General features: G+C 27.9%; 5 protein-coding genes across 9 annotated transcripts; 3 read left to right on the top strand and 2 right to left on the bottom strand.

Annotated features, from left to right (window-relative positions):
- Positions 1–440: 440 nt before the first annotated feature.
- On the top strand, positions 441–5,219 carry LOC103575686 (terminal nucleotidyltransferase 4B). Its single transcript, XM_008555561.3, has 8 exons — positions 441–1,293; positions 1,743–1,913; positions 2,069–2,426; positions 2,531–2,674; positions 2,779–2,966; positions 3,065–3,218; positions 3,352–3,493; positions 3,622–5,219. Exons 1-8 carry the CDS (start codon positions 776–778, stop codon positions 3,891–3,893), a joined length of 1,947 nt encoding a protein of 648 aa, XP_008553783.1. The 5' UTR covers positions 441–775; the 3' UTR covers positions 3,894–5,219.
- Positions 5,220–7,128: 1,909 nt separating this feature from the next.
- Positions 7,129–8,739, bottom strand: LOC103575685 (cytochrome c oxidase subunit 4 isoform 1, mitochondrial). Of its 2 annotated transcripts, none has more exons than XM_014443361.2 (4): positions 8,648–8,739; positions 8,108–8,329; positions 7,588–7,780; positions 7,129–7,508 (listed from the first exon to the last, which is right to left on the bottom strand). In XM_014443361.2, exons 2-4 carry the CDS (start codon positions 8,324–8,326, stop codon positions 7,363–7,365), a joined length of 558 nt encoding a protein of 185 aa, XP_014298847.1. In that variant the 5' UTR covers positions 8,327–8,329; positions 8,648–8,739; the 3' UTR covers positions 7,129–7,362. The 2 variants fall into 2 exon arrangements, with proteins under 2 accessions (XP_014298847.1, XP_008553782.1); XM_008555560.3 differs by lacking the exon at positions 8,648–8,739 and adding an exon at positions 8,501–8,625.
- Positions 8,740–9,063: 324 nt separating this feature from the next.
- On the top strand, positions 9,064–10,493 carry LOC103575684 (40S ribosomal protein S7). 2 transcript variants are annotated; one of them, XM_014443359.2, is made up of 5 exons: positions 9,064–9,162; positions 9,613–9,786; positions 9,879–10,060; positions 10,146–10,296; positions 10,371–10,493. In XM_014443359.2, exons 2-5 carry the CDS (start codon positions 9,616–9,618, stop codon positions 10,446–10,448), a joined length of 582 nt encoding a protein of 193 aa, XP_014298845.1. In that variant the 5' UTR covers positions 9,064–9,162; positions 9,613–9,615; the 3' UTR covers positions 10,449–10,493. The 2 variants fall into 2 exon arrangements, with proteins under 2 accessions (XP_014298845.1, XP_014298846.1); XM_014443360.2 differs by having other exon boundaries at positions 9,104–9,200.
- A 196-nt stretch (positions 10,494–10,689) lies between these two features.
- On the bottom strand, positions 10,690–11,822 carry LOC103575683 (proteasome subunit beta type-1). The gene is made up of 4 exons (XM_008555556.3): positions 11,606–11,822; positions 11,327–11,516; positions 11,019–11,255; positions 10,690–10,941 (listed from the first exon to the last, which is right to left on the bottom strand). The coding sequence occupies exons 1-4, from the start codon at positions 11,698–11,700 to the stop codon at positions 10,756–10,758; spliced, it is 708 nt and encodes a 235-aa protein (XP_008553778.1). The 5' UTR covers positions 11,701–11,822; the 3' UTR covers positions 10,690–10,755.
- A 123-nt stretch (positions 11,823–11,945) lies between these two features.
- On the top strand, positions 11,946–15,444 carry LOC103575682 (cdc42 homolog). Of its 3 annotated transcripts, XR_549322.3 has the most exons (6): positions 11,946–12,215; positions 12,668–12,854; positions 13,422–13,531; positions 14,204–14,401; positions 14,608–14,758; positions 15,129–15,444. XR_549322.3 is itself a non-coding variant. In XM_008555555.3 (5 exons), the coding sequence occupies exons 2-5, from the start codon at positions 12,677–12,679 to the stop codon at positions 14,695–14,697; spliced, it is 576 nt and encodes a 191-aa protein (XP_008553777.1). In that variant the 5' UTR covers positions 11,947–12,215; positions 12,668–12,676; the 3' UTR covers positions 14,698–15,444. The 3 variants fall into 3 exon arrangements, 2 of the variants coding, with proteins under 2 accessions (XP_008553777.1, XP_053595902.1); XM_008555555.3 differs by having other exon boundaries at positions 11,947–12,215; positions 14,608–15,444; XM_053739927.1 differs by lacking the exon at positions 11,946–12,215 and adding an exon at positions 12,418–12,556 and having other exon boundaries at positions 14,608–15,444.
- Positions 15,445–20,374: the final 4,930 nt, after the last annotated feature.

Below are 20,374 nucleotides of genomic sequence, written 5' to 3'. Positions count from 1 at the left end.
CCCGTCAGATGTCAGATAGAATTCAAATTTGCCGCGTATTCTTTCCAAAATAAATTAATTAGCTTTCAAAATTACAAACTAATTACCCATGACATAGAAATAGTAAATTAAAATTAATAATAACAATAATTTTATAAAAATTTTTTTTTTTTTTATTAAAAACTAAAATTCTAAATTTAAAATTCCAGTGCTGCCATCTTTTTCAAAATATTTCAATAAAATAATTATTTATCCTAATTATGAATTATTAATTGCTAATTATTAATTAATAATTACAAGTAATCAGTAAGTATAAAATATTTAAGTTACAATTAGTAATTTAACTAAATAAAATTTGTTTTTCCACAGCCGTCAGATGTCAGATAAAAAATTTTGAAACGCGGCGCGAATTGCGCAGCCGCGCAATAAAGCGCAAGTGTAGCCGCGATCGCGTAAGTAGATTTACATATGAGTCTCGCTATATTCTAGATTGTTCCTTTCTCAAAGTATTTTATAAATTTAATGCGCGACATCTATCGCGGATCTAATATCACGGGTGCAACACCTGTATGCATGGGGTTTCTCATTAAGACAACAGATATTACGTCTGATAAAACACAAAATTAAATAAAAAAGTTCCTAATTATAAATAATTATAAATAATTGGTTAAAGGTGTTGTGCTGTTAGTGTTGTCAGAATAACCCCGGCGGGTCGTGTTGGATTCGGCCGCGCGGGATATCACCATCGACACACACCACCGAGGCCGTGTCCCGTGTGGAAAGTGTCCTTTTTTTAATGGATCCTACTATCGGCTGGTATCAACCGGAGCAGTTCGGGCCAGCGAAAGATTTGTGGCTGGAAATTTGGGTTGCTGAAAAAGGCCTTGATTCATTGACATTAAAAAACGAAAACAGCATAATAGGCTGCGGTGGTGGTGTTGGTGTTGGCGGCGGTGGCGGAGGGACGGGTAATAGTAACAGTAACAGTGTAGTTACTAGTGTTGGTGGTGGTGGTGGTGGTGGTGTACCAACAGCAATGGCTACTACTGGCAACAAAAGCGCTCAGGATTTTATTTCAATCGACAGCCACACAACCACGAGTATTAACAACCGCGTTAATGAGGATCAACGCAACACAACGAACCAACGTAATCAAATAGTAACGTCAAATATTTATTACAACCCGTCGAGGAGGAAAAACGACAACCGTGCAAGTACTTATGGTATGAACTACAATCAGGACTCGCTGATCGGCATGTACGGAGGGTGTCCTTGGCGTATTCCCAACAAGCATTACAGCGCGGGAATTATCGGGTATGTACATATTTTATTTATTATAAATATATATTATTTGTTTGCTGTTACTTTATTTAGGGGTTAGAATTTTTTCGACGTACTTTCAGTCGCTCCTCCATCCAGTTACTTTTTTTTTACCCAACATCTTTCGCTAGCCTTGAATATATTTTGAGAGCGGACCGCAATCCGCACGAGGGCGCTTTTATTACAAGAGGTTAGAAATTACACGTGAGATTTTACGATCCAAGATGTTGGAAATTTTAATTATCATGATAATTATGATGACTAGATTTATTGGCTATTTTATTTATCAGCAGTGATAATGCTGACGATCACGACTATTATGATAATGACGATGACTATTCTTGCGATAACTCATCTGATGACTTGATATGATGAAATAAATATGATATATATATATATATATACATATATATATATGTAATTTTTTTTTTCTTTTTTCCTAGACTCCATGAAGAAATAGTCGATTTCTACAATTACATGTGCCCGACAATTGAAGAGCACAATTTGCGAGTACGTGTTGTCAGGCGAATTGAGACAATTATTTATGAGCAGTGGCCAGAATCAAAAGTTGAAGTATTTGGAAGTTTTCGTACTGGTCTCTATTTACCCACAAGGTAAATTAATTTTAATCCCTGGTAATTTTTATTTACACTGACTGCAAACCAAGAGCTTTAGGTTGTAAACAAGAATCTACTGCTTATATATTAAAATATTCTTACGAGTATTAAAATTAATCTTTAAAATAAATAGGGATTTATTTAAATTACAGTGATATTGATCTGGTTGTTATCGGAAGATGGGCGAACCTTCCGTTGTTTACATTAGAAAATAAATTCCTGGAATACGATATTGCAGAACCGTCCTCGATAAAAGTGCTGGACAAGGCTAGTGTACCAATTATTAAATTAACGGACAAAGAAACTGATATTAAAGTAGACATTAGTTTTAATATGAGCAATGGTGTTAAATCTGCAGAACTTATCAAAGACTACAAACGACGTTTTCCAGTACTTGATAAACTTGTACTGGTTTTAAAACAATTTTTATTACAGCGAGATCTTAATGAAGTTTTTACGGGAGGAATATCTTCATATAGTCTCATTCTTATGACAATTAGTTTCCTGCAGGTGTGTTGTCATTTTAAACCAAATTTCCAATGTTTATTTACTTATTATTTATCTCTTGGTATACTTTATAATATGTATATAAATATATGACTAATCATTTGCAGTTACATCCTAGACAGAATGCACCTGAAAATTCTAATTTAGGAGTTTTACTTATCGAATTTTTAGAATTATACGGTAGAAAATTTAATTATGTTAAGACTGGAATTAGAGTGAAGGAAGGTGGTACTTACATTTCTAAAGAAGAGGTAATTTATATTTAATATATTAATATATTTTTACAATGGAGTTCTATCCAGGTCCAGTACGCAGTCTTGATAATTAAAAAAAATAATGATAACATTGATAATAGGTTCAACGAGATATGATTGATGGACATCGACCATCATTATTATGTATCGAAGATCCTTTGACACCCGGCAATGATATCGGACGTAGTAGTTACGGAGCTCTCTATGTTAAAGACGCATTTGACTGGGCTTACCATGTACTTTCACAAGCTGTCAATCCAACAAACTCCATAGATACTATGAAACATAGGTACTTAAATAGTTAAACTATTTTATAAATTTTAATTCCACCGTATGATGATTCCTTCATAAATAATAATGATTATTGATTGGTTTGTTGGTTTCCAGTATATTGGGACGAATAATTCGAGTTACTGACGAAGTTATCCAGTACAGGAAGTGGATTAAAATGACATTTCCCAGTTCCGTCCTTGAATTAGATTCATTATCTAGCTCAACTGGTTCAGATGCTTCGACTCTTTCTGCACCAGCCAGTGATACTGTAATTATTTACATTTAATTAATTTTATAAAACTCAACTATTTTATTATTTTAATCAGTGAAAAAAATTTATTGTTTAGAAATAAAAATAATTGTGTGTTCTATGAAATTTATATAAATTTTTTCATCATCAGGACTCAGAACACAGCCGGGGTAATTCTCCCAACACCGGCGGACAAATAGAAGATCGTAATAGAGATCGCAATGCATACAATAATCAGCAAAATAATCAGTACCCGCAAAATCATTGGAAAAAATCATACAAAACTGGCCATGGTAGAAATCGATTGAATTAGACTAGAAAAAATATATGTATACATGCATAACAATATATGTATACATATATATACTTGTATATTATTTATAAATAGATGATGGTCCTTAAATTCATCATATCATTTTAGTAAATCATCAACACAACTCCAGGGGCATTTACCCACGTGGGATAAATAACAACACCCTTGGCCAAAATAAAGTTAAGAATTTACATCACACCAATGGCAGCATTAATAACAACAACAACACCAGCAGTAACAACAACAACAATAATATTATTAATAATAATAATAACAATAGCAGTAGTAACGCCGGAAGTCAGAGTCCGGGCACGAGGATCCAAGCGCAGAAACGTAAGAAGACTTTTAGCAACCGCACACCTGGTGACTGCGTGCGGTGATGAAATGTTGTGTGAGTTTTTTGTTGTACATTGCGAGGTATTTCAAGTGACTAAAAATAATCTAGGAATTTAAGAAAAAAAAAAAAAGAAATTTCTGCCAGACGAATTAAAGTTCCTCAGGTAAATCCGCGAGGCTAATCGTCAAAATTACACTTTGATTTATTTATTAAACTATTTAATAACATACAGACAAACAAAACTGTTACACATCTTGTGAATAATCTTAGCAATATATTATATACATAATAATAACAATTACATATTTACTATACGGTCTAGAGTTGAAAAAAAAAAAAAAAATGTGTATGATATTGAGTTTATCGTCTCGTAGTTATTAAAAAATTTCTGCATTTTATTTCGTATAAAAAAATGACAAAAAGCAAAAAAAAAAATATAAAAAATAACGAAGATATAAATATATATATAAAGAAAAAAAATAACAGTAATCTTAAGCATTATTTGACTAAAATAATTTTGATATTTTTTTCGATGTAATGTCCGATTTAAATTTTAATTATTATTAATATTTAATTATAATAATCATTATTATCTATGATAATTAATAATTGATTGGTTCTTAACAAGTTTCTGAAAAATGAACCAAAGAATTTTTTGTTTTTTCGACATAAATATTTAAATATCCCATGGATTTTATGATATGATTAATTGAACTGTCTCCAGTTTTCACTGTGATTTAATTATTTAACAATTTTAATCGTCCTCCGTTTGTATTGTTTAGGTTTTTTCTTAACGAACATACTCGGATATATAATCGGTAGTTAAATTTAAAATTGTTAAAATTATATTAATTATTTAATAATTAAATTTATAAATCGATTACTGCGAGACAGTGCGTTTTATATGAATATTATTTTTATTGAAGATAGTATTAATTAATATGCACTATCATCGCAACTGTCTAAATAAGCAATTGATTGTGTTCATATTTAAAAAATTTAAAACAATATTCTCCATTTACGGGAATCATGTGGAAATGCATTGCCATAAAAAAAATAATAATTATAATAATAATAACTAACTTATCTTGTTAATGTAATCAATTGTACGTTTATTATTAGTATTTTTTATTATTCTTACTCGGGATCGTACACTTTAAGATAGAAAACAAATTTAATGTAACACTTTTTTTCTCCCTTTTTTTAATGCAATTGTAGTTTAAAAAAAATAACAACCCGCGTGTTAGTTTTTTACGAAAGCATAATATATATACATATATATTAGGGTGCGTTAAAAATTAAATTTTCTCAAGAGCTCTATAAAAAGCTTCTTTAGTAAAAAAAACACGTGGGTAATTTGGTTTTTTCTTTTTAGTAAAAATAGCACAGACCTCAGGATCAAAGTTCATTTTTTGATACGATCGCGGTTTTTTTTAAATATTTCATGAAATATGTAGATTAGAGGAAAAAATCATAGGAACGATTTTGTAGGGAATTAAATTCTTGACAAAAAAGGTCAAATTCATTTTTTTCATAAAATCTGTTTTTATAAATATATTTTAAAAAAACGTTATTTTAAACATTCTTAATTCTTCAGGTGCTCAATTGATGATCTGAAAAAGTTTTTTCGAAATATCTTCGTAAATATACATTCTATAAAAAAAATGAATATGACCTTTTTTGTCAAGAATTTAATTTCCTACAAAATTGTTCCTGTGAATTTTTCCTTTAATTTGTATATTTCATGAGATATTTTAAAAAAACCGCGATCGTATCGAAAAATGAAATTTGATCGTCCTGAGGCATATGTTTTTTTTTTTATTAAAAAAGAAAAAACCAAATTCCCCATGGATTTTTTCACAGAAAAGAAGCTTTTTATAGGGCGCCTGAGAAAATTTAATTTTTAACGACTACCCTTGTGTATAGTATTGTAATATTCTTTGATTTATCCAACTTTAAAAAATGCCGCCACATTTAAAAATTGATAATTAAATTATTTAAAAAAAGAAGAAAAAAAATGAGGATTTACCTGTTTGTAAATATTGTAAATGGAAATGAATTGATTGAAAAAATGAAAAATTTTTAAAAAATCTTATTGTTTAGTATACATGTATAAATATATATTTTTTTTTATTTATAAAAAAAAATTAATTTAAATTCCATGAAAATAATTTTTTTTTTTTGCGTGTGAAAAATTTTTACTTATGGATTAATAATTTTCCATATTTGTAAGTAAGGAAATAATAATAAAAGATATAAATTCATCTTCTTCCTTTTATCTAAAGTAAAAATTATAAATAAATAACTAAAATATGTAGGATATATTTTTTCTCATAAAATAATAAAAATGCTTGATATTAAAGAAAAAAAAATGGAAAATAAAATATGTATACTAAGCTATTTCCTAACTAATAAATAAAATGGTTTAAAGAGTAAAGATTTAAAACAATGTAAGGTATTGTCTGATGGATGGATTTTATGTATGAGTGATATATTTTGCATGAATGGAGCCTAAATAGATTATTAACGCTATTGTAATTTTTATTTAATATGTATAAACTTACAAGACTGTATAGAATGAAAAAAAAGTTAAAAATTCAAAAGAAAAAAAAGTTAAAAAAAGAAGAAAAAAACAAAAAAAATATAATAAAAATAAATAAGCGGTCTTTGTAAGATATCACTTTATTTATATACAATACTGTATCATAATCTCAAGTACAAACATATAGTTCATTACGTTTCTTAATAAAATCAAAAGGCTTCTGCCTAAACAATATCTGTTTTTTAATACTCACCTTTCATAATTATTTACTTAGTAATTAGGTTTTTTTTAATTACTGCGTTACGTCACGAGGGTATTGTAGCAAAAGGTACTGGCGGAAAGCATAAGGGAGTATTCAAATTTTTTTTATTAGTAATTAATGTACTTTTTATCCAAAAATTTTTAGAAAAGCTCTGATGGTTCCTGGTACCGTTCCTTGGAACCACAAGGGCGTGTCAAATTTTTTTTTAAATATCACGTTACGTCACCAGGGCGTATTGTGGTAAAAGGTATCGCTGAAAAGCATGAGAGTATTAAATTTTTTACTACTCGCACTTTTTATAGAAAAGTATAAAAATAAAATTTTTTTCTATTCCCTTAAGGTCCCCAGAACTATTTCTAGAACCATTACTGAACGCGAAATATTTATATATTTTACCATACATTAAAAACACCACTTGCGAAATTTATAAATTTTCGATACTAGTATCGGTAATTAAATAAATGAATAAACAGGTTTATATAATAAGAGTATAATTTATTGAATGCTTATTATTTTTTTTTTTCATATATAATAATAATGGCATTTTATTAGCTGTTTATTTCATTGAATGCCTTATCAATGATCATGTAACAATACTTACAATGAATTTTATTTAATTAAAATTTTTATTTTTAATTTAAATAATTACAACTCCTACCACGGCGTAAACTAAGATTTATTTGATGGTAATTATTAATGACCGTCAAATTATTCTTCCTTCTTCTTCTTCTTGGCGAGCTCTTCTGGTGTACGTTTGTTGATACCCCAAATGGGGTTGACATCCAGCTGTCTCAGACGTTTCAGTTGAGCAGCCTGTGACTCTGGTGAGAATGATTCTGGTAGCGGTGAGTAAACTAAAAATCAATAATTAATTATTATATAAATATGAACGCTCAATTATTTAAAGGATCAAAGTTAAAATAATCAATGTACCGTAGAATTTAATGTACATGAATATCCAAAGGGCTAAACTTATTCCAATAAGCACACACCCGATGATACATTTCCAGTAACCGTCTGGTGCGTCGAGCTCAGCAAATGTCTGACAGAAACTTGCACGGTAGAGGGTTTTTTTTTCATCTAATGATAATTTTTTCCAGTCACCCTTTTCTTTGTCTTTAAGGACCTGGTTAATTTAATGACACAAAATATAAGTACTCATTATTATTATCAGAAATCTGTGATACTGCAAATAGCAGATATTCAAAAAATTTATTTATTTTCAATAAGCAAGGAAAATATTTATAGAAAACTTTAGCAAATATTTTGGCACATTTTTTGAAAATTTTATTTTTACTACCAGTGACTTGTTTATAAAAATTACAAAATTCTCTGTCTGCTGCTTTCAGTATCAAAAATTTTTTTTGGAGCAAAACTAAATAAAATATTAATAAATTTATTTTTACATAATAGATGAAATAAATGAATGCCAAATAATTTATTTATTTTTTACCTGAAGGTCAGGAGTTATTTCCTTGAATCTGATCGATGGGAAAGGATAGTCCCAGAGATCCATGTAATGGGGCTCTCCGTTCATGCCGTAGCCAACGATCTCACGTTTGCCGATTTTCGTTAAATAATGAGGTTGATAGGGGACATCGCTGGACATCATCCGCATCGGCAACACTCGGCTGTTAAGCCTCAAGCACGAAACCAAGAGTTTCCCAGCCATTCTCTGATGGAATCAATAAATAAAATTATCAGTTAATGATTTAATTATTTGAATAAATAAAACTAGGATTAATGATTTTGACATATTCAAATAAATACGCGATATTGTGTACATATTATCACAAATATTAACAATTGTTATCGTAATTTATTTTTTAACGCAGAAAATGATTACCTAATCGATAGTGAAAAAGTCGCAGTAATTGTGAGACGAGATTACCGTTTAGTGATCGATGATATTCAATTATTTATACGCGCAATTAAAGTTCTTATATTTTATTTTATTAATAGAATTATTTAAATAGTTATAATTTGTAATTACCGTCTGTGATTTTTTTCAGAAAACACAGTAGAATATGGCTACGATGAAATCCTCAGGCAGCCATTAAATAAAGGCCATCATCTAGAAGTTCATAGAGGGCGACACCGAATTCTTTTTTTTTTTATTTATTTCAATTTAAATTTAAATACTTTTATGTACTTACAATTAACATTTCTAATTCTGCTCAGTTGAAATCAAAAATTTTTAATTAAAAATTTAAATTTTTAAATAAAATTGACATTTGAATTTTTTGCGGGATATTCAAAAATAAAAATTTACTTAAAAAACAAAATTGCTCGTGTTTATTTAATTATTTTGTTTATATATTTATGTATTTATATATATTGTAATAAATAATTACATTTTCATTAATTAAATTAATTATCGATTGAATATTTGAAGATAACTTTTAAACTGCTGACAAGATGGCGCCAAATAATTTTTCCGTGGCACTTCTAACCATAGACTAAATCAAACATCTCCTGCTCCTTTTCCACGCGACGACGGAGAACACCGTACGTATTTTAATAAATAAACTACTTTAATATAAATAGTAAGTGTAATTAATTAAAAATATCTTTTTTAAAGTAAACGTCAATTATTGTTTTTTTATTTTTATTATTTATTGGGATTTGATCGCTTGATATTTTTACGATTACACTGGATTTTATTTCACGAGGATTTCAGTTCAGTTGTGAGCTTCAAGGAGCTGTTATTAAGAGACAATTGATTTTTTAATTACAAGATATTTAAATTTCTAGTAAACTTACATTATTAATTTCGTATTTTTTAACCAGTAATTAGTTTTATTTAATTACTTACTACAGTTGAAAGTGTAGAGTGTAAATGTCAACAGTCTAACCTCACTTGAATAATTAAAAATTAAATTAACAATTGCTTGTAATTTTTAAATTTAAATTCAAATTTTCTATTGCGTTGCTAATAATTAATTATTTTTATTACAGGAAATGTTCACCGCAAGTGCTAAAATAATAAAAAGCGGCGGGGCTGAGCCCGACCAATTTGAAGCTGGAATTTCCCAAGCTCTTCTTGAGCTGGAGATGAACAGCGATCTTAAATCACCAATGAGAGAGCTTCATATCACCAAGGCACGTGAAATTGACGTAAACAACAAAAAGGTAAACAAAATTTGTCAATAATTTGAATTTCATGTCTGTAAGTAAGTAAGTTATTAATTAATTAATTAATTTATTGAAATTGATTATTTCAGTCAATCATTGTGTACGTTCCAATGAACAAACTCCAACAATTCCACAAGATCCAGACCCGATTGGTACGTGAGTTAGAAAAGAAATTTTCAGGCAAACATGTCATGTTTGTTGGTGACAGAAAAATTTTACCAAAACCAACTCGTAAGACCCGTACAAAGAACAAGCAAAAGAGGCCAAGAAGGTATTTTATTATTTTCAAATTATTAACTATCATTAATTACTATTGATTATTAGTGATTTATTTTATAAATAAATTAAATTTTCAGCCGTACATTGACCGCTGTCTATGATGCTCTTCTTGAAGACTTGGTCTACCCAGTGGAAATCGTTGGCAAGCGTATTCGCGTTAAGTTGGACGGCTCTCAACTGATCAAGGTTCATCTTGACAAAAATGAACAGACTAATATTGAGCACAAGGTATTTTAATTTAAATCATCAATTATTAATGTTAATTTTAATTGGTATAATAATTTATTTATTTGTTTGTTCAGGTTGACACTTTTGCTGGAGTTTACAAAAAGTTGACGGGTCGTGATGTCACATTCGAATTTCCAGAATCTTACGTGTAATTTTTAAACACAAATAAAAATGATTTAAATTTAAAAATGAAATAATTGGGGTTTATTTATTTTACGCTCAAAATTTATTTTAATTTTAAAATTTTCCCTCGTACTATTTTTCTACAGAGGCGACTCTGAATTCCAAATAATTTTCCTGAGCTTAAAATTTCTATTAGCAAATAAAATTTAATTAAACGATTGCTAGCTCTGATGAATGTAAAAAAATTAATAAATAAAACTATTTAATTAATTTGATTAATTAATTGAAAAGCTTTATTTTAAAATCTTATTGATACAAAATTTCCATATCCTTAATTTAATCTTTTCTCAAGCTGCAGTAATCATCTTGAATTCCATCCTTGGTTATAATTTTAATAGTGATCCCATCACCAGTTAAAATGTCACGTTCAGCAGCTGATATAAACACGTCTTTTATTATACTCAGTGCACGTTCTTTACTCAGAGGTTCTTTTTCTACGCCTTCCTGGTTCTTGTATCCAACCTAAGCACCAGATATCAATTATTTAGTTGTAAGAAAAAAATTAAACATTGTATTGAATGGATCAGTTGGTAGTTTACCTGGTTGTCTAGAAGAGGTTGCAACAAAGCACCAGAAGATCCACCAGCACGGTACATATTTCTCTCGCAGTGACCTATGGGGTCGTAGCTGAAGATGCAGCCTTCGCCGTTCTCATCAAGTCCAGCGAGAATGTTGCTTATGTAATAAGGAAAGAATCTTTTGTAGTAGAGCATCGTGGACATCATCTGCGCTGCTGCTGGAGTTGACATTTCTTTGAGATGCTCGTGCTTGTACATCTACAATTAAATTGACATTAATTTCCTTGAATTTACCAGAGTAGACTAGAAATTTTTCAATCATCAATTACCTGCATGCGAGCAGCGAGAATTCTAGTGAATGTCAAAATGTCACACCAACATCCTGAGCATCCTAGAACAGTTCTCTCCGAAAGAGTGAACAATTTTTCCTGGTTCCGGGTGTAGATGCTGTACCCAGAGCTCAGACGTGTCTCGGATGCAATGATAGCATACCCTGGACCAGCAATAGCAACGACACTCCTAAAATCCAAGTCACCATCATCATTATCATGAATTCATCATCAAAATAAAAACCAGTCATCAAGTAAATTAGGTTAAAATATAATTACCCTCCGTTGTCCGCGTACGGACTGAACTGGACCTTCTTAGCACCAGCAGCATAATCAGGCAGGATTCGTCCCATGGAATCATTCATCATCGCCATGATCACTTTGACAAATTAATCAAAGTATATTTTACCAAAAATAAAACCGACTTTTGTTTTATCCGGATGACAACACACTTTTAGCATCTAGCTTTAGCTTCTGGTGCAGTTTTTCAAACTCATCGCGACATCTACACCGAAACTCATCAACTAGAACCAGGACAGAGTAAATAATCATCAACAGATGTCATCATCAGTGAGTTTTGGGTTGACAGTGACCCGTTCTAGTGAATAATCTATACCTGGATTTAGTGACAGCAAATTGTTGTCGACGCCCAGTTGCTCCTGAGTAGTCTCTGGCTTTTTTATTTTTCCATGTACGTTTTCGCGAGTGTAAAACATATATAGCTGTATATATATATATATGTGATAAATTTGTGTGTGACTGGTGAGCAAACTAGCGTGACACAGTCGTATCATCAACATTTACCCATAGAATTAAAAAAAAACCATCTGGATCTGGATTGTTAAATAAATAATATCAGATTCTCGATAAATATATATACTCAAAACAGGTAATATATATTATTTATACCACATTCCTTGATGATTGCTTGTGAGTATCTGCAGTATAAGAGCGTAACTTGTACTGGTGTTAGTGGTGGAGTTGGTACTGGTACTGGTACTGGTGCTGGTATTGGGCAAAATGGCTCCTCCAAAAACAATTTTTCCGGTGCAGTTTGCATATGTCCAAGTTATTTATTGATACTCAAATATCCGGATACTGAAAATAATTTAAATTAAATAAATTGTCCGCTGACAGTTCAGAAGTATCGTAAAATTTAAATTTTAAATTATTAATTATTATTTCCGCTGGTTGGTGGCATTTAATTGAGTCTGGAATTAGTATATATATGTACATATATTATTATTGTTATTATTTTATCGACGATTGTGTCTTAATTATTGATATGATAATAATAATTATGATAATAATTAATTGTTGATTATTAATTTATGTTTACAGTAACAAAATATGCAGACGATAAAGTGCGTGGTGGTTGGAGATGGTGCGGTAGGTAAAACATGCTTGCTGATATCGTATACGACAAACAAATTTCCATCAGAATATGTACCCACGGTTTTTGATAACTATGCTGTCACGGTAATGATCGGTGGGGAACCATACACATTAGGATTATTTGACACAGCTGGTAATTTAGTTTTTTTTATTGTTTATAAACTTTAATTGTTGTTTGTAAACTGGTACGAGTGTTTATTGTTTTTTTTTTTTTAATTATTAGCTTGTGATACTGAAGTATGAGCGTGAATTTGGCTGACGGCAATTCTTTTAATTTTTGAATAAACGAAAGAAATTTAAGATAAGTGTGAATGTAGCAGACATCATAAATTAAAAATTATTTACTTTATGTATTTATAATTTTATATTTTTCTGATGTCTGCTACATTCACACTCATAATTTAAAAAATACGCAGTTGAAAAATTTGAGAATCAAAACGCGCATTTTTTTGAATTTCATTATTTTAATTAATTAATTTTTTTATTTAGAATTTATAAATTCTCATAACTGCCACACTCACACTCATTGCCGAAGTTGACCGACGTCTAATAATTATTTTTTTTTAAAACAACGTCGATAATTTTTAATTGTCTGTTGTTGCAAAACTTCAAGATCGTTTGTGAGGAAGGTGATGGTGATAGTAGTTCATATGATAATATGAGTATTTTTATATATATTTCATGTTTTTGTTGATAATAGGACAGGAAGATTACGACAGGCTGAGACCATTGAGTTATCCACAGACGGATGTATTTTTAGTTTGTTTTTCTGTAGTTTCTCCTTCTTCATTTGAAAATGTCAAAGAAAAGGTAAGAAAATTTTATGTATTTATTTATTATTAATTAGAAAATTCATATTTTTTTTTATTAGAAATTAATTAGAAATTTTAATCTAGATTTTAATCTGTTTTTTTATTTTTATTTTATTAAAAATTATATAAATTCAACTGACATACTTTTTATGTACAAAGTATATAAATATAGACATAATTATAAAAATTTAATACCTGGAATTGCATCCGTTTTATTTATAAATATGACGTAAAAAAATAGCTTGTGGTAAAACTCAAAATAAGTTTAGCATCAGTATCAGTATCCGTATCCACTTGTATTATATATATATTTGTATTTATATGCATACTCATATAAATTTGATCATCAGTATAGATCGAAGCTTAAAACTTGCGGTGTAAATTTATAATCAAATCTGCAACTGACAGGTTAATTAATCCCGATATCTTTGTCAGGAGTTTAGTTTTCTATCTCCATTTCCTGAGATTGACAGACACGAAATAATATTGATCATAAGCTCTGTCATCTAATTTTAGTGAGAAATATCCCTAGCTCTGGAAAATTCATTTTATTTTCGTATTTTTCAATGACACTAACAAACGCGGGAAATTTTAAATATTTAAAAAAACTAAATGTTGTAACTGTGGTTAAGGGTTAAAAACAAATAATATATGTATGTATTCATTACAGTGGGTACCAGAAATAACTCATCATTGTCAAAAGACACCATTTTTATTGGTCGGCACCCAAATAGATTTACGAGATGACGCTGCGACAATTGAAAAGCTCGCGAAAAATAAACAGAAGCCAATAACTGGTGAGCAGGGTGAAAAATTGGCGAAAGAATTGAAAGCCGTAAAATATGTTGAGTGTAGTGCTCTCACACAGGTATTACAAATTCTTTAATTTATAAAAATATGTATATACATTTATATCACAATAGTCCAGTCGCAACTCTGAAATAGACAACATTTGGCATCCTAGACCTTGAACTAAATTTGCACCAAATGTCTCCTAGTTTGGAGTTTTGACTGGACTACGAGTTTGAAATAATTATCAGTATTAATAAATAAAAAATGATTTTGATATTTTAGAAAGGATTAAAGAATGTCTTTGATGAGGCAATTCTAGCAGCACTTGAACCGCCCGAGGTTGTAAGAAGAAGAAAGTGCGTTATTTTGTAGGAGGTTTTAGATACTTTCTTATCATATTATTCTTCAAATTGGCTTGCTGCGCCCGTTTATTGTAAGTCTTGCAATGTTCTTCAAATCAACATCACCAAAATTAATTTCCTCAGAATCTATATTTAAAAATTACACTTAAAATTAGATATTTGAGTTGAATATTAAATTTATAAAATTAATTAATAATAAAAATTATTTTTTAAAATTTAAATTATAAAATCATGCGAGCATTTATGAGTTAAGTCATATCTACCTCAAGTTGCATGATTTAAATGACGTTAAAATTTTTTTAATTATTTTTAAATTAATAATTAGTTATAATTAAATAACTCGAGACTAGAAATTACGAAATTTTAAGCAATTGGATATTGGCAGGCAATCACAAAAATCCTAAATTTATAACGTCAACAATAAATTTTTTTTTTCTTCAGGGCGATACATATAAGAAAAAAAAATAAATAATAATAATAAAAAATAATAATTATCATCATTTGTACACAAGTTGCTTATAAAAAAATAAGCAGGCAAGAAAATCTGAGGAATCATCATGTGAAAAAAAAACATGAATAATTATTAATTAATAATAATGGAATTTAAAATAAATAATTAAAGTAAGACCTACTTGGAATGAGTACCTTTGGTTGCAACCCCTAAGGAACGCATTCTTTCAAATATTTAATAAATTAATAAGGCATTTTTAATAATAAGTTACTAATGTGAATTTTTTAATAAATCGATAATCGAAAAAAACAAATTTCATTACTTACCTTCACTATATAATATTCTGCGTACAGTCGAATTCCATTAACTCGGACAGAGTCTACGAAGGAGTGGAAATTTCCTAAAAATTCCGACTTATCGAATTCCCCTTCTTCTTTAAAAACTAAACTACGCGCATGCGCACTTACATACATAAATAATGCATATATAAATATATACAGACACACACAAATGTATGACATTGGGTGGGAGACTTGGCAGCTCGTAGTGGGAGTAAATATTGAGGAGAGTTTCGAGTTAATGGAATCCGACTGTTTTTTAAACTTAAGTTTGAATAAACTTTTAAATTTTAGTGAGTAAAGCTTTTATTTACACACCCAACTATTAAATTTAACAATAATGATTATATTTATGTATATACAGTTTTTATATTTATATATATTTGGCGATCGCAACGTGCAATTACTTATTATCATATATTTTTTTGAATACCAACATAAATTATTTATTTTCTAAGTATTTAATTTATAAAATTAAGTATCAATAATTCAAATACTTTTTATTCTTTTAATTTTATTTTCGATACATTTAAAATTTATAACGTTTCATTTAAATTTAAATTTTGTTTAAACAGACATTTACTTAAAATCAATAGAGCTTTTAATTATATATATTATTCACTCGTTTATTTAATCAAAATAAATCAATACTCTATTTAAAAGCAACTTACATTTTTTTTCTTAATTTAAAATATTTTATCATTAAAATAAGTAGAAGCACAAATCTTACGCTAATTATTTACGAATATAAAATTCGTAATAAAACGCGGCTTGGCAGTTTCCTCATAGAAATCTTCCTCCAAAAACTACAAAAAAAAATATACAATTTATATTTTTAAATCTCTTATATAATAAATATCAAATACTGAATCTTTTATTTATTTTTTAAATTTTCCCGCTACATTTTTTTTTATCCATTAAAAACTTTAATACTGTAAATGTGTAGTGTAATTATCGGATGTTCATTAGTCGGTTTAAAAGATATAAAAAAAAGGTTTTAAATAAAAAGCTGACTGTCATAAAGATTAAACGCGACATTAATCGCTATTTAAACTTAATGTTTTAATACTATTTAAATTTTTTAGTTCATTAGACCGTTAAATTGACAACCGATACCCACACCCAGTAAGTACAAATACATATACATTTTTTTTATATATTAAATACTTACTATACATAAAACCCATTAAATAATTTATTAATTAATTACTGATCGGTAAATACAATTACTATAAATTTTATTGCACCCGTTAAATAAATAAAATAAATAAATAATAAATTTAAAATCCATTGACACTATTTTAATTTATATATATTTATATATTTTCATGTCAAATGCAGCATAAAACCTTTCACCGCGTAACACTTTTACATTAACGATCAACGACCTTGTAACACCAATCCCTTACTTCTAATCGGATCTATTTCCTATAATTAAATGTATGTTTCTCTGTTCTTTATTATTATTATTATTTATTATATATTATTATCATTATTAGTTATTTAAATACCTTATTTAGTTGTTTTTTTTCTCTAATACTCTGACTATCATCAAAATCAACTACTAATACGCATTTTGTTTTTTTTTTTATTATTAAATATTCTACGGAGGGTCCCAAATACTGTTTTTAGTATGACACTGAAAGTACCAGACTTCAGATGATTTTTTCATTTTTATAAACTTTATAGGATAGAGGTACCAATTTTGGACACGAAAAATTTAAATGAGTGTGAATTAAACAGACAGCAGACAAATTTAAATCAAATAATTTGAAAAATACACAATGGCTTTTCGTGGGTTTGCGAATGCCCAAGAATTTTCGGCATTTATGCGCATGACGCAATTGATTTTTCAAATATATGCAAGGATACTTTTATTACAATTGCAATTAAAATTTAATTTTATACTTTTTCATTAATTAAAATTTCCAATGGACTAGTAGCCCCAAATGTTACTTCTGCCCTATTACTAGTAAGTATGATACTATTTTGAAAACATGTGCAAAAAGATTTTTTTAAATTTCCGGTGTGCAATTTTTACAAATTTTCCCTGTATTGTTTGTTTATTTAAAAGAAATAAAATTTTGAATGTCTACTACTTCCGGTGTCATTTATAGTTTACATTTTAACTTTTAAATTTATATTTTTTGTTGTATTGATATACAATTTATTAATTCGAGTTGCAAAAGGCTTTATCTCAATTTGTGCTTCCTTTTTTTTTGCACCCAGTTTTATTTTTTTTTTTTAAATTCAAATCATAAAAATAACAAATTAATAAGTAATTAAAATAAAAAAATTACACTGAGTGAAAAAATTTTTTTACTTAAAAATAATATTTTAATTTAAAATACGAATTTTTTTTTATCAAGAGAACATTTTTTTATTTCCCCGCTCAGTGTGACAATGAATTAAAACTAAAGGATAATGAAATAAAATAAAAAAACACAATTATGACAAATAAATATAATTTATAACAAATAAAACTTCATTCTTTGGAATGACCGAGAGGTAACAAATAAAATAATAATAAAAAAAAAATGATTAAATACATAAATCAGGAATTATAAATTATAAATAAAAAATAAATACAATGAATGTATAAATAAAAATAAAAATAATAATATTAATTAAAAGATCTCTTTTTGTTCCATAGGTACGAGAGTACGGTTCCATTTATAATTTAATTTATATTTTGTCAAGTTATCATAATTTAAAAGTTTCCACTTATCCACCTAAAATTTTAAAATTTAAATTTAACGCATTGATAACCTGTTTTTATTCAACTGTTATCTTCTTTCTTTTTTCTCTTCTATTACACAAACTTATCTTAAAATACTAGAACATTTGTAATCTAGTCGTAAATTATTAATCAGTAGGCCAGAGTTGTAATTATTGCAGTCTTCAATGTTTTTTAAAGCCCTCCCACGTGCACATTTTTTATCAATTAATTACCAATTTATTTTAGTACGTTTACTTTTTAATAAATAAAATATATTCATACTCATACTCATACTTATTACACATCAACAAATACATAAATTCTTTTTTCATTCTACTATACAGAAAAAAAAAAGATTTCTTAGCGCGAGAAATTTTCTATCCCTAAAAATTTTTTTTTTTGATTTATAATGCAAATAATTTCCTGGGGCGATTCAAAATTTTTGGCGCCAAAAGATTCTATTTTTCTTTGTAATTAATATAAAATATTAATTCTAATTATACAATAATAAAGAAAAAAAAAACAAACAAAATATCTAATAAATATGTGATTTAATAACAATCATTAATTTTATGGTTTAAAATTGAACAATCATCATAATTATCATTACTATTAGACAATTATTATCAAATGGAATGTCAATAAAATATTGAAGGCTTAAAATTTTTTTTGTCAGCCCTAATCTGCACGTTATTTTATTTTTAAAATAAATCATACTATCAATTATTATTATAGATAATTTATGACTGTTAATACCATCTTGGCTTAAATCTACAGCTTCTATAGATTGAAAACATTAGGTATCACAACAACAACTAACAGCTCTACGACTTTGGTTATTGTTTTGTTATTTAATAATAATTATTATTAATATTATTATTGTTAATATTAATTATCAATATCAATTTTTATCAAGTCAAAAGTCTTTGCACTAAAAAACTATTTCTTTATCGTTATTTATATATATTTATATATCAGTAGGTCAATTGATAAGTTATTAATTAATTAATTAATTAATTGTATAATATAATAGAAGAGAATATTATTAGATAGGAGTTATAAATTAAAAAAAAATATACATGTGGAATTATTATTTTTCCACTTGATACCTACACGGCTGCCCGTCAAAGTGTTACGGTAATTATATTAGAACTTCCGCATGAAATAGTAAACGTGTTTTTTTTTTTTTATCGAACAAACTCTCTCCCCCTCTTGGACTCGGTTATTTTTATTTTTATTTTTATATTTTTTGCTGCCTTTATCTCTGACCCTTAACATGTTCATGTATGACTTGATATGAGCAATTAACGGCTGCTTATTCACATGTGAAATCTTTATGACCAAGTATTTTTGAATATGTAAGTCGGGGCAAAATGGATCATCAGGAAAAAAAACTCCATTTCACTTTTTTCACAAAATTTTCTCTGGCCTAAATTACCCTTATTTTTTATTTTTGCCTTTTTAACTTTTTTCAAAAATTCATGGCCCATTTCACCCCTCAATAGATTAAATCAAAAGTAAGGCCCATTCTTCCCCTTTAATTTACATCAAAAATTTTTACATGGCGCAAAATATCCCGCGATGACCATTTTGCCCCAATTCCGTTAAATTTACTCAAAATTTTTCAGGATTTTTTAACCCCAGCTTATTTTGCCCTTATTTCTCTCCATTGTATTGCAATATATATAAATAGACATATATATTTATATATATAATATAAATCTCAATAATTCAAACCTAATTTTTGGCTCCGCTGTTGCAACAGTAATTCAAGTCACGCTTGTTAGCTTAAAAAATACATAAAAAAAATTACTAGCATAACTAACAATAATTACAATAATAAAAATAAAAATAAACATAGTATAGAAACTATTGATTTGGTATTTAAAACTCTATTTATAGAGAAACTTTTAAAACTTAAATATTATAAACAATTTTATTCCAGCATAAAAAAAGTTTACCGATGCCTAAGTCAATAGTTTATACGTAACGTCAGAAGCGTTCGTTTAATTCACTGGTTATCGATAAAACAAAGTGCCCGTAATAAAAATCTATTTTTTAACCCGCGAATTAAAAACATATATATATATATATATATATATATATATATATATATATATATATATATATATATATATATATATATATATATATATATATATGTTAGCAATTATTTACA

This window comes from Microplitis demolitor, chromosome 6 (genome assembly GCF_026212275.2).
Source record: "Microplitis demolitor isolate Queensland-Clemson2020A chromosome 6, iyMicDemo2.1a, whole genome shotgun sequence".
In the NCBI taxonomy this organism is placed as follows: domain Eukaryota; kingdom Metazoa; phylum Arthropoda; class Insecta; order Hymenoptera; family Braconidae; genus Microplitis; species Microplitis demolitor.
Note: the sequence above shows the minus strand (reverse complement) of the source record. Positions and strands in the feature narration are given on the sequence as shown.

Coding starts and splice junctions, on each gene's coding strand:
- LOC103575686 (XM_008555561.3), top strand. CDS start 776: ATGGATCCTACTATCGGCTGGTATCAACCGGAGCAGTTCGGGCCAGCG. Junction 1,294..1,742: donor TACAGCGCGGGAATTATCGG/GTATGTACATAT, acceptor CTTTTTTCCTAG/ACTCCATGAAGAAATAGTCG. Junction 2,675..2,778: donor CTTACATTTCTAAAGAAGAG/GTAATTTATATT, acceptor CATTGATAATAG/GTTCAACGAGATATGATTGA.
- LOC103575685 (XM_014443361.2), bottom strand. CDS start 8,326: ATGGCTGGGAAACTCTTGGTTTCGTGCTTGAGGCTTAACAGCCGAGTG. Junction 7,781..8,107: donor AAATAACTCCTGACCTTCAG/GTAAAAAATAAA, acceptor TAAATTAACCAG/GTCCTTAAAGACAAAGAAAA. Junction 7,509..7,587: donor CATGTACATTAAATTCTACG/GTACATTGATTA, acceptor ATTGATTTTTAG/TTTACTCACCGCTACCAGAA.
- LOC103575684 (XM_014443359.2), top strand. CDS start 9,616: ATGTTCACCGCAAGTGCTAAAATAATAAAAAGCGGCGGGGCTGAGCCC. Junction 10,061..10,145: donor AAGCAAAAGAGGCCAAGAAG/GTATTTTATTAT, acceptor TTAAATTTTCAG/CCGTACATTGACCGCTGTCT. Junction 10,297..10,370: donor AGACTAATATTGAGCACAAG/GTATTTTAATTT, acceptor TTGTTTGTTCAG/GTTGACACTTTTGCTGGAGT.
- LOC103575683 (XM_008555556.3), bottom strand. CDS start 11,700: ATGGCGATGATGAATGATTCCATGGGACGAATCCTGCCTGATTATGCT. Junction 11,256..11,326: donor TTCTCGCTGCTCGCATGCAG/GTAATTGATGAT, acceptor ATTTAATTGTAG/ATGTACAAGCACGAGCATCT. Junction 10,942..11,018: donor AACCTCTTCTAGACAACCAG/GTAAACTACCAA, acceptor TCTGGTGCTTAG/GTTGGATACAAGAACCAGGA.
- LOC103575682 (XM_008555555.3), top strand. CDS start 12,677: ATGCAGACGATAAAGTGCGTGGTGGTTGGAGATGGTGCGGTAGGTAAA. Junction 12,855..13,421: donor AGGATTATTTGACACAGCTG/GTAATTTAGTTT, acceptor TGTTGATAATAG/GACAGGAAGATTACGACAGG. Junction 14,402..14,607: donor AGTGTAGTGCTCTCACACAG/GTATTACAAATT, acceptor TTGATATTTTAG/AAAGGATTAAAGAATGTCTT.